Source organism: Meriones unguiculatus, chromosome 1 (genome assembly GCF_030254825.1).
Source record: "Meriones unguiculatus strain TT.TT164.6M chromosome 1, Bangor_MerUng_6.1, whole genome shotgun sequence".
Classification (NCBI taxonomy): Eukaryota; Metazoa; Chordata; class Mammalia; order Rodentia; family Muridae; genus Meriones; species Meriones unguiculatus.
This window is the reverse complement of record NC_083349.1, coordinates 60480635-60498062: the sequence shown is the minus strand read 5'-3', so window position 1 is coordinate 60498062 and position 17428 is coordinate 60480635. Positions and strand designations below refer to the sequence as shown.

The 17428-nt window shown below is 45.3% G+C and overlaps 1 protein-coding gene across 4 annotated transcripts; it reads right to left on the bottom strand.

Annotated features, from left to right (window-relative positions):
• Window positions 1-3358: 3358 nt before the first annotated feature.
• On the bottom strand, window positions 3359-14683 carry Nolc1 (nucleolar and coiled-body phosphoprotein 1). Of its 4 annotated transcripts, none has more exons than XM_021650169.2 (13): window positions 14479-14683; window positions 12046-12101; window positions 11789-11934; window positions 11554-11687; window positions 10706-10868; window positions 8292-8413; window positions 8037-8172; window positions 7282-7410; window positions 7008-7118; window positions 6280-6897; window positions 5819-5925; window positions 5572-5664; window positions 3359-5372 (listed from the first exon to the last, which is right to left on the bottom strand). In XM_021650169.2, the coding sequence occupies exons 1-13, from the start codon at window positions 14596-14598 to the stop codon at window positions 5214-5216; spliced, it is 2094 nt and encodes a 697-aa protein (XP_021505844.1). In that variant the 5' UTR covers window positions 14599-14683; the 3' UTR covers window positions 3359-5213. The 4 variants fall into 4 exon arrangements, with proteins under 4 accessions (XP_021505844.1, XP_021505847.1, XP_021505825.1 ...); XM_021650172.2 differs by having other exon boundaries at window positions 11789-11931; XM_021650150.2 differs by having other exon boundaries at window positions 10706-10871; window positions 14479-14680.
• Window positions 14684-17428: the final 2745 nt, after the last annotated feature.

Genomic DNA, 17428 nt, shown 5'->3' with positions numbered 1-17428 from the left:
CTTCACTGTGTAGTTACAAAACAAGCATAAAAACATGGCTTAATTATTTTAAATCACTGCTCAGCTGAGAGCAGAGCACATCACTATCCTGAAAGCTGCCTCTCGCCTCCTGAACACAACTCTTCCCCATCCTCTAAAGGCAACCAATACTCCCTCTTTACACCTTTATGTTCTGAAATTAATATTTAATATTGACTCATATTAAGGCAGCAATTATTCCTTAAATAGCTTAAAGATACAGAAACATGTTAAGACTTTTAAAAAGCCTTAAAATACCAGGACTGGGCAGATATTAACCCTCCAAGCTGCCTTGTCTCCTTCTCAACAGTATTTGCACGTTTTCCTTTTGGGCTGCTTCTGTCCAGCATGCCAATCCCTGGAACAAGCTCTCTGCCACGTGCTTCTAATTCATGCTAACCTATGGTGACCTGCTATCCTTTCTTCCTCCTGCCTTTTGTGCTCTTCCTTTTCTGCCACTAAGCCCTTGAACCTTGGCTCTGCCTCTCTCTCTCTTCTGCCCAGTCTAGGCTGTAGGTGACTTTATTATCAATCAGGGATAATCTGGGAGGCAAAGTTTACAAGTCATTTTGGGTATGTGAGAATTTGCTCCTGGAACAGTAAGGATCTTGTCAGGATGGGGGTTCGTCAGGCAATTAACATTTAAATATATAGTAGCTCCATATCAACCTCAACACCCTTATGGCTATCTTCATACACCTTACCTTCTCTCTTCATACTTTTGCTTGGGTGGGCTGCGGGGTTCTATGAGAGCTCTGGCTTCTACCAACCATGTTGCTTGTAGACTTCAGGTAACCGCCAAGTATGCAGGCCAGAGGCCTCCTTTTGCTACCCTCCAGAACTAATAATCCTCAACTGGTCTTATAAGGCTTCCTGTGCAGTGGGCAAGAGCCCCACCTCCTGGCCTCTTCAGTAACTGCAGGTTCTTCAGAAGGCTGGAATTCTGAAAACTTAACTTTAGGATAAGTTTGTTTCCTGGCAGCTCCGTTTGAGTCGGGTATTATATTGGGGCTGAGAATGTAACCCAGTTGGAGTGTTATCCTGTCATTCATGAGGCCTTGGCTTTCATCTCCAGCACCACATAAAACCTGGTAGGTTGCCGTGCTCAGGAAAATCAGCTCATGGTCAGCTTCACAGTGAGTTGAGACCTGGGTTACAAAAGAGTCTTTAACAACAAAAAGTGTGGCTGAAGACACTTTGCCACTGAGCCTGAGTGTAATTATGAGGACCTACATGGTAGACAAACCTTTCATTATCTGACCATATGCCCACTATGGTGGTGGTAGCCCCCACACAAATCAGTTAATTTTAAAATTAGGCCCTATTCACCTGAGTGTTTGTCTCCAAGTATGTCACCACGTGTGCTTGGTTAGTGCATGGTTTCAGCAGGGGACATTAGATCCTCTGCTGCCTCGGACCAGCCCCTTCGGGTGCCCGGCGTCCGCGGGAAAATCAGGGAATTCGGATATCAGGAAGGCACAGATTGGCAAAATGACAGTCAGACCCACACCAGGTGGTATTGGTTTGCATCTTCTGTGCTTTACTGAAGTCAAGCCAATACTTTTATAGTAATCTTACAAAGAAGCACCTTAAAGTTGACATATCCCCCGGAACATTTATAAAGTTTATATTTTAACTGAAAGAGTAACCTGGTAGAAGCAGTGTCTACAAAAATCTTGGCCTAACAGCCTCTTAAGCAGAGCAAACATAGAACTAGTGACTTGTTTGCCAATTTAGCGAGTAGAGGGCCAGGGGCTTGTAAAACTTGTGGTCTGTTTATGTAGTTTATTGTTAGTTAATTAGGGATTGTTAATAATCCTCCGAACTAGGTCAGCTAAAGATTTACAATCTTTCCTTAGAACTAGCCTGTCCATAAAACTTAAGAGTATACTATAATACAAAACTTTTGGACCTGTTTGCCTATCTTCTTTCTGCCTCATCATAAATACCTGTGTTAGGTAATGTTTTTGTACTGCAGTGGGAATATCCAGAGCATTTATCCTAACAGATCCTGATTAAACATTTTCTTTAGAAAGCCCTAAAACTCTTGTCCTTTTACTACTTACAATGTTTGGTTTTTCCACAAGCAATTCCTGATGCTGAATCTGATTTATTACCTCTCCTAAAATTTTATTTTCCTTCTACTCTTATTTGCTAAAGCTCTTAGTGATCTATTAGAAATGTTTCCTTGAATAGTTAATTGTACTGTTTCAAGAATCATAGAGAAACAGCAAAAAAGCTCATCAATTCCGGTCTTGTAACCAAATAAGCAGCGTGGGACTTAAAAGATGGCCATGTTAGGGTTCTTTGCTAGGGACTTCCAGGAAGCTGCTTCCCGCAGGAAACGTGTCTTCTCGGTTTATGCTTGCATAACGCGTTTATGCTGCACAGACTTTCTGGAGTTAGTGTAGCACTCTGCAACTGCAACTATGGGCGGTTAGGAACTACCGTATGGCTGCTGGGAACTGAACCTGCAGCCTCTGGAGCCTGGTTCACAGTTCCGCAGTAACCCTGTCCAAAACCAAACAAGTAAGATAAAAATTAGAGAGTTGGGAATGACAGGCCAAGTCTTTAAGCCCAGCACTCAGGAAGGCAGAGGCAGGCAGACTGCTGCATTCTAGGCCACATCTACAGCTAAGACTACACAAAGAAACTGTGGGGGGGGGGGGGGAGGGAAGTCAGATGAAATTAAGCATAAAAGGTCATGAGACTAGCATAGAAAACCTTGAGTTTGAGGCCAGCCCAGGCTTGAAAGGGACCCTGTCTCATAAAGGAAGGAAAATCGGTAAAAGGCAAGAAAATATTTTTTTTTTTTCTTCTTGAAACAGGATGTAGTGAGATCCTGGCCTAGAACTTACTCTATAGACTAGGCTAGCCTTAAACAGAGACCTGTCTGCCTCTGCTGGGATTAAAGGCCTATACTACCAAACCCAGACCTAAATAAGCCTTTTTTTGTGACAGGGTTTCTACATAGCCCTGGCTGTCCTGGAACTTGTTCTGACCAGGCTAGCCTCTGAACTGATCTGCTTGCCTCTGCTTCCATGAGTGCTGGGATTAAGGGTGTGCAGCTGTCTGGCTAAAATAAGGCACTTTAATGTAACTCATTTTTAGCTCCTAGATGATACAAACGCCAATAGCAAGGGCTTGGTTTAGTTTATAGGTCATTAGCTGAACTGAAGTCTGAAAAAGAGCTAAGAATGGTAGATACCATCTTTAAAATAAAATTGATAAATAACTACTGCCCCAACAAGTCTGCATAGTAGATTCAAACAGCTCTCAGGCCTGGGGCCCTGCTTGCTCTGCTGAGCTTTGAGGCCTTAACCGCACAAACACACAACTCTGAACATCATAAACCATCCAGTTTATTGTTTTGTAGTAAGACCATGCAGACATCAGCACATTTTCTTCCTCAAGGAGCTGCCACAGAAAGCCAGCTTTTAGTGGATTATCAGGTGATGGTGGAAGCCAAACATGGGGAGGCTCTTGTTGGTACCTTCCTTTTCCATACATGAAACCTGGTGTGTGTTCTCACCAGGTCAACCAGGGTACCCGTCCTCCTTTCACTCACTCTTGCTGAACTCTGCCAACTGCCGCATTCTGCATTTTTATAATCTAGTCCCTTGGCTCAGGAATCTGCTCACTTACTTTCTGCAGTACTGGAGATCACACGGAGTCTCGTGAATGCTCTGAAAGCACCACCCAGGTATGACTCCCAGGCCTGCTGATAAGTCTTTATCAGTGACATCAATTAGTCCAGAGGACCAACCCAGAAAAGACCTAATTCTCCCATGCACCAACTTCAAGACAAAATGGTCCTGTCTAGATACCTCGCAACCTCACTGTACTGTCTCAGCAGTTCTTCCTGCCTTACCACAGGTGCCCTGTGATATAGGCACGGTAACCTAGGTAAAGCTGAGAGCTCAAGTTTTTTTTTAAGATTTATTTACTTTATGTATATGAGTGTTCTATCTGCATTTACACCTGCTAGAAGAGGGAATCAGTTCACATTACAGATGTTTGTGAGCCACCATGTGGTTTGCTGGGAATTGAACTCATGACCTTTGGGAGAGCAGACAGTGCTCTTAACCACTGAGCCATCTCTCCAGCCCCGAGAGCTCAGGTTTTAATTAGTTATATCCACTTCCTTGACCAGTGATTCAGCCATGCAGCAAGTAATCATTCTGTTCCTAATGATGTTCAAAGGAATCAAATACAGTCACAGAGTTCGTATACCACAGTAACAGACAAGTTGTTGAAAATGCCTTTCAATGTCAGAAAAGCTTGCCTTGAAATTAAAATTAAAATGTACTACTATAAACATGTATCCATAATAATTAGTGAAAACAAAATACTCAAGACAGTCACATGGCATTCACACATGAGAATTCTGCCTGCCAATTATTCCAAGAACAGCAATTTTATCCCCAAAAGTTGGTAGATCCATGCTGGCTTCTGAAGGCTTCAGTCTCAGACCCAAAGAACGAAGATGAGCATAGGGCATGATCAGCAAATAAATACAACTGTTAATAGTCAATGCCCTACCAGGGTTTTGAGGGAAGGAGGGATCAAATGTGGATGTGTGCACTCACATGAATAGAATTCCCCAATAAGAAAAATTCCTTTTTTTTTTGAGGAGGGAGAGTTGAGACAGGGTTTTTCTATCTAACACCCTTGGCTGTCCTAGACTCACTTTGTAGACCAGGCTGGCCTAGAGCTCAGAGAAATCTGCCTGCCTCTACATCCTGAATGCTGGGATTAAAGGCATGTGCCACTGTGCCCAGCTAAGAAAAGTTCTTAACATGACATTTTACTAGGCCTTAGCAATAACTAAGACTTTAATCATTGGACTCATCTCTGAAAATCACAACAAAAATCTGTATGAAATTATTTAATATAAAATATACAAATTCCTCAGTATGAAGACCCACAGAACAGGAAGGCAATGACAACTAAAATGGACTTGTTAAAAAAAAAAAAAAAAAGTCTATTTTTGTCCCTGACAATCAATGCTCAAAAACAAACCTGCACAAAAGCAGGAACATAAAAGGACTGGAGACTGTGATGTGACAGTCTCAGGATCTGCTCAAAACTGTCCTTGCCAAGACCTTCTCCTAACAGCACTGAGTTTCTGGGTCCATTGGAGGTGAGGGGTCAGCCTCCAATCATCACCTTCCTTTTCCTAGGATGACCACAGGTCACTCGCTGTCAAACTTGACAGAATTGACCTGGACAGAGATGGAGCCTCCCCGGTAGCTGCCTCGCTTCTTCTTTGTCTTCTCATGACGGAAGGACTTGCCTTTGGTGAACTTCAGAACCTGGTTAGCTCGCTCACCCCAGTCTCCAGCTGCACCACGCTGTTGGAGACAAAGTCAGTACAGAGAAGACCACACCTCACCCCGTTGGTTCTATCACCCCTTAAAGAAGACCACACCCCACCCATCGTCACATTCTCTCTATTGCCCCTTCAAGGAGATCTGAACCCATGAAATTCTAGCAACCTCATTCAAACACCACCTTCCCTCCCAGGTCACAAGAGTGGCGAACTCCCTTCACCTTGGCATCAAAGGAATTGTCCGCTACTCGAGAGTCCACTTCAATCTCCTCCTCCCTGACCCTTCGGAATGGGGAAGATGCCCTCTTTTCTCCCTAAAGAAGAATGAAGTAAAAGGTAAAAATAAATTGGTGTGTAACAGCTCTCCTTAAAGGCATACAGCAGTCTCAGGCTAGACTGAGCTGTGCAGATCCAGGGTCATCTATGCTTTAAAGGGCTGGGTCACGAGAACAATGCGGAACAACCTACTTTCTTCCTTTTTGGAAACGTGTTGGGAGTCTGGAGCTTAACTTTCTTAGCTTGAGGAGTTTCTGCTTCCTCTGCTGTCTCATTCTGCTTCCGCTTCTTGCCTGAACCTACACAAAACAAAAAGCCACTTTCAGAAGCCAGGCCTGCTAGAAAACTACAACCATGGGCTGGAGATGGCTCAGGTTAGGAGCACTGACTGCTCCTCCAGAACTCCTGAGTTCAATTCCCAGCAACCGCATGGTGGCTCACAACCATCTATGAGATCTGGTGCCCTCTTCTGGCATGTAGGTGTACATACAGGCAGAACATTGTATACATAATAAATAAATAAATAAAATTAAACAAACAAACAAACTACAACCAGCACTCATAGGCAGACAAACCTCCCCTGTCCACCTCCCTCCTCAGGACATGCAAGGACCGGAGGGCAAAATCCAGGGGGTAACTCTACAGATACATGCCTGGCTTGGTCATGGCTGCCTTTTTCTTCCCTTCTTCATCTTCCTCCTCCTCCTCCTCACTCTCCTTGACTGCTTTCCCATTCTGAGAAGCCGGAGTGCCGTTGGCCTTGCTGGCCTGTGGTTTAAGAGTGGCCTTGCCCTTGGGCTTCTTTTTCTCTTCTTCACTGGACTCTTCAGAGGAGCTGCTGCTCTCAGCTGCTGCTTTCTTTACAGGGGCTGGCTTGGGAGTAGTTGTACCTGTTGCCTTCTTCTTGGCTGGGGGCTTAGGTGTCTCCTCCTCCTCCTCCTCACTGCTGGAACTGTCTGAGTCAGAGCTGCTGTCCCCACCAGTCTGAGCAGTCTGTTTGACGGACTGAGACGGTGCTGCTTTGGGCGTCACCTTGGGCTTGGGGGTCGTCACAGTTTTCTTTGCTGTCTCCTCCTCACTGGAGCTGCTCTCCTCCTCGCTGGAGCTACTGTCAGCTTTTCTGCTCTGAGGTTTCTGACCACCTGAAAGTTGCTTAGGAGTTGCAGCTGCCTTTGCTGCAGATGGCTTGGGAGTGACAGCTGGCTTACTTAAGGAATTCTTGGTGGTACTGACTGGCTTGGCAGGAGCTTCATCCTCAGAACTGTCAGAATCTGGAGAAAGGACCGAATGAACAGCTCCCCAAGTCTAATTCAGGAGAACCCTGCCACAGCAGCCCAGGGCAATGAGTATCCCCTTGGCCCAAGGGCCTGGGAAGCATTACCTGAGCTGTCGGAAGAACTCTCTGCTTTCTTCTTCACTGGTGCTGCTTTGGTGGGTGTCTTGGAGATGACTGCCTTAGCTGGGGGTTTTTTCTCTTCCTCAGAACTTGAATCTGGGGAAGACTTATGCCATTAGGATGGGCCCAGAATTGCAAGCCAACCAGGACAGAACAAAAGTACACAGAATCTTAGCCTTCAAAAGCAACCCAGGGACAGGGTATTTTTTTTTCCTTGTTTATCACCCATTCCAGGGCCTCACTATACCCCACAACTCACCAGACTCCTCACTGCTGTCCTCACTGCTTTCCACAGGCGGCTTCTGTGCAGCAGCTTTCTTTGGAGATTGGGCTCCCAGGGACTTCTTTGGTAAAGGAACAGAAGGTGGGGGGACTGAACTGTACGGACCTGTTTAAAAGGTAAGAGTTTTGGAATAAGCACTTACCAGGCACAGTGGTTCGTGCCTATAATCCTAACACTCTTAAGGCTAAGCAGGAAAATGGCTGTAAGTCTGAGGTCATGGGCTACAAAGGGAAAGCATTTCAAATAAGCAATAAAATAAAACAGGAACCCAGGTGGTTCACCCTTTAATCCCAGCTCTCGGGACACAGAGGCAGAGTTTGAGGTCAGCTTGGTATACACAGTTATGTTCCTGCAGAGTTACAGAGTAAGACCCTGTCTCAGAGTAAGCAAGTAAATAAATAACAGAAAAAACTATACACGCAGGACTGAGGATGCATCTTTTAAGTATAGAACCTACCCAGCATGCACAAAGCCCTGGGTTTAATTTCTAGCACCAGAAAAGAAAATAAGTACTTAAATTCTTTGATTCTGTCTATCCAGACATAGAAGGGCTTTTCTGAGGAATGTGAGCTGCGGTTAACAGGTCATTTCCAACAGTGTCTCTTCTGAGCCTAGGGTACATGAGGCATTGCAGCTTTTCTGTTTTTTTGTTTTTTTTTAATCCCTTTCTGGAAGAAGCTAGTTGCTGTGCCATGAGGACTTATGAACACTGATGACCCGTGTCCAGTCACCTGGTTTTTTCTTCATGGGCTTTTTCTGTTCCTCTTCCTCCTCACTTGAAGAGTCATCACTGCTAGAACTCTTCTGGGTAGGGGTGGCCACAACTTTCACTGGCGCCTTGGCCACGACTTGCTTTTTAGGTACAGTCTGCCTCAGAGAGAAAAATTAACATTAAAGGAAAACACTTTCCCAAACAACCCTGTCAGAAGAGAAAGACACTCTGTAGCCCGTTAACTTCATCCTTGCTACAGAGTTAAAACCCTGACCTTCTTGGGGGTTGCTGCTGCCTTCTCCTCCTCCTCTGAGTCATCACTGCTGCTGCTGCTGCTGCTGCTACTGCTGGCTGCTTTGCCATTGGCTACTTTAGGCTGGGCTTTAGGTGCTGTACCTGAGAAGCAAAAGCAATATTAAGACAAGCTGGGAGCCTTCAAAAAATCATCCTGTTAACACAGTATTCAAAGGGTCTATTAATTTTAAGGCTAGTGGAGTGGCTCAGCGGATAAAGCATGACCTGAGTTTGATGCCTATGTTTGTACCTAGAGTCACAGAAACTCTTGCAAGCTGTCCTCTTAAGGGTCCTCTTTATGCACGCTGTGACATGTGCACAGACACAATACATACATACATACATACAATAAAACCTTTAAATGCTAGTTTCTGAAGTCTTTCACTTCAGCCTCTATTCATCATAAGAAACAATTCGTTTGCTGTGAGGAATGACAGCACAGGAGTGAACACGGCAGTGAACGAGAGAGAACACACGTAGGTTGTGACTGTTGCTCAAAAAGAAAGCAATCCTTACCACACAAAAAGCCCCGGGGTTCTGCTCTGTTTGAGGGTTCAACCCAGTCTGACAGTAGGTGTGTAGGACTATGCTGAGCTAAGAAATGCCTATTAATTGCAGTACTTCAGAGGCTGAGGCAGGCAGCCACAGGACTAACCTTACCCAACAAGCAAGTAAATATGCATGACACACACACCTACATCCTCAGCACTTGGCAGAAACAGGAGTTCAAGACCAGCCTGGGTTTTTAGACCCTCAATCAAAAGTAAAAATGAGGCTGAGTAGTAGTGGAGGTGCACGGCTTTAGTCCCAGCACTCAGGAGGCAGAGGCAGGAGGATTTCTCTGGTCTACAGCATGAGTTCTAGGACAGTCAAGTCTACACAAAGAAACTCTGTCTCAAGAAATAAACACAAAAAAGAAACCTTGTTTCAAAAAAACAGAATAAATAAAAATTAAAAAAAATATAAGTAAACAAAATTAAAATTAAAGGGATAAAAAAATGGTTGGGGGGAGGCTGGAGAGATGGCTCAAAGGTTAAGAGCATTGGCTGCTCTTCAGGTCCTGAGTTCAATTCCCAGCAACCACAGGGTGGCTCACAACCATCTATCATGAGATCTGGTGCCCTCTTCTGGCGTGTAGGCGTATACACAGGCAAAGAACACTACACATACTACATAAATCTTACAAAACCAAAAAAGTACCAAAAAACGAAGAATATCAACTGCTCTTCTACAGAACCCAAGTTCTGTTCCCAGACCCCACATCAAGCAACAACCTCTACCTCTATTCAATACCCTCTCTTGGCCTCTGGAGTCACCTGCATGCATAAGGGGCACACACCTAAAATTTTAAAAACTAAGCGGTTTTATTTATTAACTTATTTATATACTCGCGTACTGTTTGCATATACATCTGCACAGCAGAAGATGGCAGCCTCATGTGAGCTGGCATGTGGGCATTGGGAACTGAACTCAGGGTCTTCAGAAGAGCAGTGAGAACTCTCAACAAATCTTTCTATTTTTCTTAAGGAAAATAAGTTTTTTGTTTGTTTTTGAGGGTCTCATCACACAGCTCTGGCTGTCCTGGATCAGAGATCTGCCTGCCTCTGTCTCTCAGGTATAGACTAAAGCGTGTCCCAAAACACCAAGGCAAAAGACAGTTCTTTTTAAAGTAATACATCTTCCCCCTGGCCATGGCAACTGTATCTGTAATTCTAGGCATCTGACATAGTGAGACCTTGAAGTGCTTCTCTGGCCTTTGGCAAAAGATCAAGGGTAGTGCAGGTTGCTAAAAAGAATGCAAACTTTGAAAAGTTTTTCTGGCAGGTGTGGTGGTGCACACCTTTAATCTCAGCGCTCCAGGGGCAGGAGGATCTTCATGAGTTCAACCTATTCTACAGAGTTCCAGGAAAGCCAGGGCTACAAAGAGATTACACAGCCTGTTTCCAAAAAAAAAAAAAAAAAGTTTTGTTAATTATGTTTCTGAGAGGTTGGGAATTTAGCTAAATGGAAGAGTGCTTGCCTAGCAAGCCCAAGGCCCTGGGTTCAGTCCTCAGCTCAGGAAAAAAAAAAGGACAAAATTATGTTTGATTGTTTTTTCTCTCTTTCGGTGCCCTGGAACCAGGTACGGTGGACCAAGCTGGCCTTAAATTCATAGCAATCACACTGCAACTGCAGGGATTACAGGTATGTAGTCACCCTGCCTGACTCTGTACATGTACAGCACAGAGAACCAATCCCAAAGCCTTGCATATGCTGGGCAAGTACTCTACCACAGCTTTATTTTCCCCTTATAACTTTGAGAGAGAGTAATTTTTCCAGATCTGTCTTTCAACCTTCCTGCCTCACCCTTCTGGATAGTTGAGGTCAAGCCTGCCCTCTGGGACGCAAAGATACCTGGTTTGGCTGGAGCTTTAGCCTGAGCTTTAGCCACCACAGCTGCCTTTGGCTTCTGTATCTGTGGTGCTTCATCTTCTGAGCTGGAGTCCGACTCAGACTCGGAGCTCTCGGGCTTCTTAGGAGGAGCTTTGACTGCCTTGGCTTGGGGTTTAACTGCTTTCTGCTATTAAAAAAAAAAAAAAGGGCAACAAATGTCTTTAATCCTGGCATGTGAAAGGAAAAGGCAGATCTTTGAGTTCAAGGCCAGCCTGGTCTATATAGAACATTCCAAGATAGACAGAGCTATATTAAACAAACAAACCCTAAAACAAAACACACAGAAAGGCAATCAATAAGGGCTGAGTGTTCAAAAGCCACCCCAGACATCTTCATTTATTTATTTATTTATTTATTTTGAGGCAGAAGTTCTCTGGATAGCCTTGGCTATACTAGAATTTGCTCTGTAGATCAGCCTGGCCTCAACTCTAATTTTTTTTAGAAGCTTACTAAAAAGGCAAGAAAAACTCAAAGAGGACACATAACATAAATAGCAATAGTGAAAAACAGTTCAGCCACTTGATATAACTGGCCTGTTCCTAACAATCTTGTCAACAGCTCCCAACAAAACACTCGTATTCTCAGGGCCTACACAGTATCCCCAAAGAACAGAGTCCAGAGTAGTGGAGGTGAATTCTGCCTACATTCAGATCACATCATTCTAGACCTCAACTTCCATATTCTGTGAAAGTCCCCAGAACTTATCCCATACTGAACAGCTTTCCACCACCCCAACTATGAGCCAGATGCCCTAGTTTAGGTTTATTTCCAAACTCCTTTGAAGCCCTCTTTACAACCAAAGCACAAACCTGGACGGGCTTTTTCTTTTTGTTGTCCTCTTCCTCCTCCTCATCACTGGACCCTTCACTACTGCTGCTCTCCGAAGCTTTGGCTGCTGCCTTCCCAGCAGCCTGAGGCAAACTGGTTCGCTTGGCAGGTATGGCTGAGTAGGAGATATAGGTACCCATGAGATTCACAAGCTGTCCAGGCAGGTGTCAGATGGTCCCTCTGGAGTAGCATACCCAACCGCTTACACGGCCTTACCAGCTTTCTTTGCTGTAAGTCCTTGGGCTTTTTCCTCTTCCTCACTGCTATCCTCACTGCTGTCACTGGATGAAGTCTCCTTCTTGGCCTTTGTGTTCACTGGTCCATTTGACTGTAATTTTCTCTTTGGGGCTTTGGTGGACCTGCTGATGTAGATTAGGCTGACTTCTGAGGGATCAGGACCTTCTCAAACCAAGGAATACAGCCCAGCCCACCTAGGGGGAGAAAACAGCCCAAGTGTAACAAGGAAAGCTTACTTGAGCCAGAAGCTATAGATGTCCAAGAGGGAAGAGGCATTGGCGTCCTGCTGTGTCTGCAAGAGAAGAGGAAAGGTTAGGGAGATGTTATGCTTCTCTAAGTCAGGATCCATGTTACTACTCTCTCATCAAATGTAACCAGCCAGGTGTTGTCCTAGCACTCAGTCAGAAGCAGGCGGATCTGTGAGTTCAAGGCTAGCCTGGACTCCCCAGGGCAGTCAGTTTTGTGGAAAGACTTTACTTCATAAATAAATAAAAAGATAGATAGATAGATAGATAGATAGATAGATAGATAGATAAGTTTATTTGCCTCCTCAATTTGAAATGGATGTTACAACTTCATAAGACTTTTCCTACAAATTAGGAGAAAAATATTTCACTTATATATCACCTAAATTTGAGCATAAAAAAGTGCTACCTTTCCACTTTATAGTCTATCTATCCTTACGCCTTTCCATCCATACTTACAAAGTCTTAGGTTCAGTATTCTTTTTTTTAATATTTATTAGTATACAGTGTTCTGCCTAACTGCCAAATGAGGGCATCAGATCTCATTGTAGATGGTTGTAAGCCACCATGTCGTTGCTGGGAATTGAACTCAGGACCTCTGGACGAGCAACCAGTGCTCTTAACCTCTGAGCCATCGCAGCAGCCCATTTGTTTGTTTGTTTGTTTTTGAGAAAGGGTTTCTCTGTGTAGCCAGAGGCCTCAAACCAGACCAAAGACTCAATTGCAAATAAAGCTGCTTGGGCAAAAGGGTGTATATGTGAAGCATGGGACACACCAAAGCCTGGTCTTGTTTGACAGGCTGGCCTGAAACTCAGAGATCCGCCTGCCTCTGCCTCCCTCCCTGAATGCTGGGATTACAGGAGCGTGTCACCGTACCCGGCTGGTTTTAGCAATTAATAACACTGATAGATAACAGAGTGCAGAGTAGAGGAACTGACTAGGAGAACATGCTACTCTTCCAGAAGACCTGAATTTATTTCTCAGCACCCACACCAGGAGACTCACAACTACCTTCTGACACCTCTGGCCTCTGCAGATGCCCACACTACTGAGCACATACACCCCCCCAAAAAACACATATATGAATAATTTAAGATATTTTCTAACTATTGACTTATTAACTGATTTTTTAAAAAACAGCAAGGCACCAGGTGTGATGGCACATGCCTCTAATCCTAGCCCTTGGGAGAGAGAGGCAAGTAGATCTGAGTTTGAGTTAGTTTGGTCTACACCGTGAGTTCCAGGACAGCCATGGCTATATACAGAGACCCTGTTTTAAAACTGAAGAAAAAAATGTTAGTCAGAGTTGGGCACGGTGTCCTACGCTGTAATCCCAGCACTCAGGGAGGCACAGGCAGGGGATCCCTGTGAGTTCAAGGCCAGCCTAATCTACAAAGCGAGTCCAGGACAGCCAAGGCTACACGGGGTAACCTGCCTTAAAAAAAAATTTCACATTCTTCCATTTCATCTTGCTCCAGAGTCCAAACTGACATAACAGTTGTCACTCATCCCGTGGGATGACTACTTTGCGGATTTTCACTAGGTGAATCTCATGCACTCAAACAGTTAGGCTGACCATAGTGGCACACATCTTTAGTCCCGCACTTGAGAGACAGAGTCAGACAGATCCCTGAGCTCAAGCCTGGTCTACAGAATGAGTGTCAGAGCAAGCAGCCAGGTTAAAAAAAAAATTGTCTTAGGATGAAAAAGAGCAAAAACCTATATTTGATAAATGAGATGGCATTCTGCTATGTTCAGGCATGCATTCGTATAGTATCTCAGGAGGCTGAGGTAGAGGAACAGGAATTCAAAGCTATCCTCCACGACAAAAGAGCTCCATAAACCCTGTCCCCCATAAAAGGCAGGTGCTGTGATCATACATGCACAAAGTCGTAGAGCCTACGCTTTATTTCACTACCTGGAAGGCCAAGCTCAGCACCAACCTGGCAGGGCAGACTGCTCACTCCTCTAACAGAGCACTGAAAGCAAGCCATCCCTGAACTCATACATTTTATTCTCAATAAATAAGTACAATTTTGGCCTTCATTAGTAAACAATTTATCATCTCAGGGAAGATTGCGATCAAGGGTAAGTCCAACAAAAGGTACCCCAGAAGAACCAGGCACCGCCAATCCAATGCTCCTGGTGGGGTCTACGGCTTGCTCCTCTTACATTGTCAGCCACATGACCGAGGCCACGCGGGACCCATGCCTGGCGCCGCTGCAAAGCTCACCAAGGAAAAGCCGTTAGGACTCGGAGCTACCTACGCAGACACTGGTGGGAGGAGGGCTCAGGCTCTAGCAAGGTCAGCAGAGAGGCTTCGCAGACATTAGCCTCACAGAGCCGGACCTCTCTCCCTGACAAGGCCTACATTATCTTGGAGAGTCGCCCCACCCCGGACCGCGCACCAAACCAAGGACTCACAGCGCCTGTCGCTTTTGCAAATCTATTGGCCACCTCCGAGAGTTGGTTATCACGCAGAAAGCCGAGCACGAGGGGATAAAGGTCGCTGGGAACCACGCGGCGCAAGCCGGTATCCGCCATGCTCCGGGTGAAACGCGTCACTACCGTCGCACACGCTGCACGACTTAGGAACTCAGAAGCCCGAGCAGGGCAGAGGGCGGGCTCAGTGTCGTCATCACGTCGCGCGGTCGCAGCGGAAGCGTGGACTCCACGAGGCAGCTCTCCCTCCGCCCCCGAGCCAGGATCCAGGCGAAATCTTTAAGCTCTTTCCGGTCTCACGCGCGTCGCCATCCTGCTAAGGGCGGAAACTGCAACCCGCCTATTGCGTAGGCGGAGCGTTTACGTCAGCGGTCACGCTGCCGTCCGTGGCGGGAAAACTTGCAACTTCCCGCGCATTATTTTTGCTGAATGGACTTTCTTCTACAGTCGTTTCCCGAGCCTGGGCTGCTCCTCAGACCCTACAATGTCAAAGGTCTGGAGACTGCAGTGTCCTTCACCTTCCTAGAAGTGTCACCTACTGCTCACGTTCCCACCGACAATGCCCTCGCTCCCACCTTTCACTCTCCATACACCCTTAAAGTTGCTCATTGTGGTGACAAGGTGTTAGTACTGCAAACTGCCTGTCAATCATACCTAGGTTACGAGACAGTTGTCCTATGCATAATTCCAAGGGGCGAAGAGGGTGAACACTATGCCAGAGAAAAAGTCATGTGACTCGAATACACATTACAGTCCTAAAAGTAGTCCTTTCTCGTTCAGTCAGAAGTCGCACTGAATTCTGTCAACTCCAGTATCAGTCACTTTTCAGGTCACCTTAGTCATCCCTCAGAAAGCAATAAAGTTGCACTTCCTGCGGCCAGCCTTACTTTCCTCAAAACGGGCGCTCCTTTCTCCTAAAGAAAACCATTACCTTCCCCTTTGCCAGAGGACATGCTTCTATCTATATATGTGCACTTAAAAAAAAAAAATCATTCAAGGGCCTGGACTGCGATCAAGCTAAAATGGTGAACTTGCCTTTTGGCCAAGATGGCGCCGAAAGTGAAGGAAGGGTTAAATGGGGTTATATGCAGCAACTTCATGTTACACCGAGTTAAAACGGTGAACTTAATTGAAACACTTAACGAACAAACCCACTTAGGAAACCTTTATTTTCAACAAATGTTAAGTTTCTCATAGGTCCTTTGCTACTGAAATCCCTTCTGCCAGGCTTGGTGGCAAATGTCTTGAACAAAGGCAGGTAGATCTGAGTTTGAAGCCATCCTGGTCTACAAGGAGAAACCCTGTCTTAAAAAAAAATAAACAAGAACAGTTCTGAGTGTGAAATACTAAATCCGACAGTGGTGACTCATGCCTACCAACCAGATCTGAGCCTGGCCTACAGAGTGAATTCCAAGACAGTCAGGACTACACAGAAAAAACCCTAGCTTGAAAAAAAAAAATCTCCATCTTCTAGAGTCTGTGTTCCAAAAGTATCTCCAGCAGCAGACCAGGTGACTCTCACCTGCAGCAGCTATGGAAGAGTAAGTGGAACTGTGGTTTCAGTTCAGCCTCAACAACTCTACAAAACTCCGAATAGACAGATGGCTCCGTGTGTAATTGCTGGCCGAGGAAGCATGCTGTAAAAGCAGTGGAGTGACTTGGGTGGGTAGCCCCAGGGCTGGTGTGGCACAGGTGACACTGCAGCTATCTAGGCTCTAGATTCAGAGACCTTGTCTCAAAAAATAAGGTGAAGGGGCCTGCAGAGATGGCTCAGTTGTTAGAAGCATTTACTGCTTTTCCAAAGGCTCCAAGGGACTCAACACCCTCTTCTGGACTCTGTAGCACCCACAGGCACCCATTTGATATAATTTAAAAAAAAAAATTTTCCAGATAAGTCTCAAAACAGAATCTTAAAATGGGTTTGGTGGCCAGGTGTGGCAGTACATGCCTCTAACCCAGCACTCGGGAGGTAAAGATAGGTGGATCTCTGAGGCCAGCCTGCTCTACAAACAAGTTTAAGTCAGTGAGATTTTCACACAGAAAAACCTGGTGAAAAAAAAAAAAAGGGGTGTGTGTGTGAGACACTCATCTTTAATCTCAGCAGAAGCAAACAGGTCAATGTGAGCTCAAAGACAGCACAGCCCACACAGCAAGTTCCAGGGTAGCTATATTGCAAGAACCTGTCCCAAATACAGTAAAAACCTCAACAAGGCGGTAGTGGTGCACACATTTCACCCCAGCAATTGAGAGTAGAGGCAGGTGGATCTCTGTGGGTTCAAGAATAGCCTGGTCTACGGGATCAGTTCTAAAACAGCCAGGGCTACAGAGAAACCCTGCCTGAAACAAAGAAAGGTGGAGATCAAGACAACTGTGAGAGATCTCTGGTCTCCATACATGGGTCCACACCTCCACACACTATACATGAACATATATATACACACACACTATTCAAAACAAGGAAAAGGTGGCTATGTTAGCTGAGTAGTACAGCTCTTGCTTCCCATGTCTGAAGACCCTGGATTCAAACCCTAGTACTGCCAAAATAAAGGACTAGGGATGGTCCGCTGCCTTAAATGCTTGTCTAATGATGTTAAGGACCTGAGCATGATTTTCCAGAACCTCCATGGAGATAAAAACTGTCAGATGTAGTAGTCCATACATGAAATCCTAATGCTGGGCAGGTGGACAAAGGACTCTTTGGGGCTCAATGGCCAAGCCAGCCTAGCCTAACCACTGAGCTTCAGGACAATGAAGTGGTCAGCATTCTTGAAGGTGACACTAAGAAGGCGACCTATTACCTATGTACAGATATGTACACACACACACACACACACACACAATAGGCCTAAGGATAAAAGTTCAGCTGGTAGAACGCTTGCCTCACAAAGTTCCTAGTTCAACTTCCAGCACTATATAAACCAGATGGAGTAGC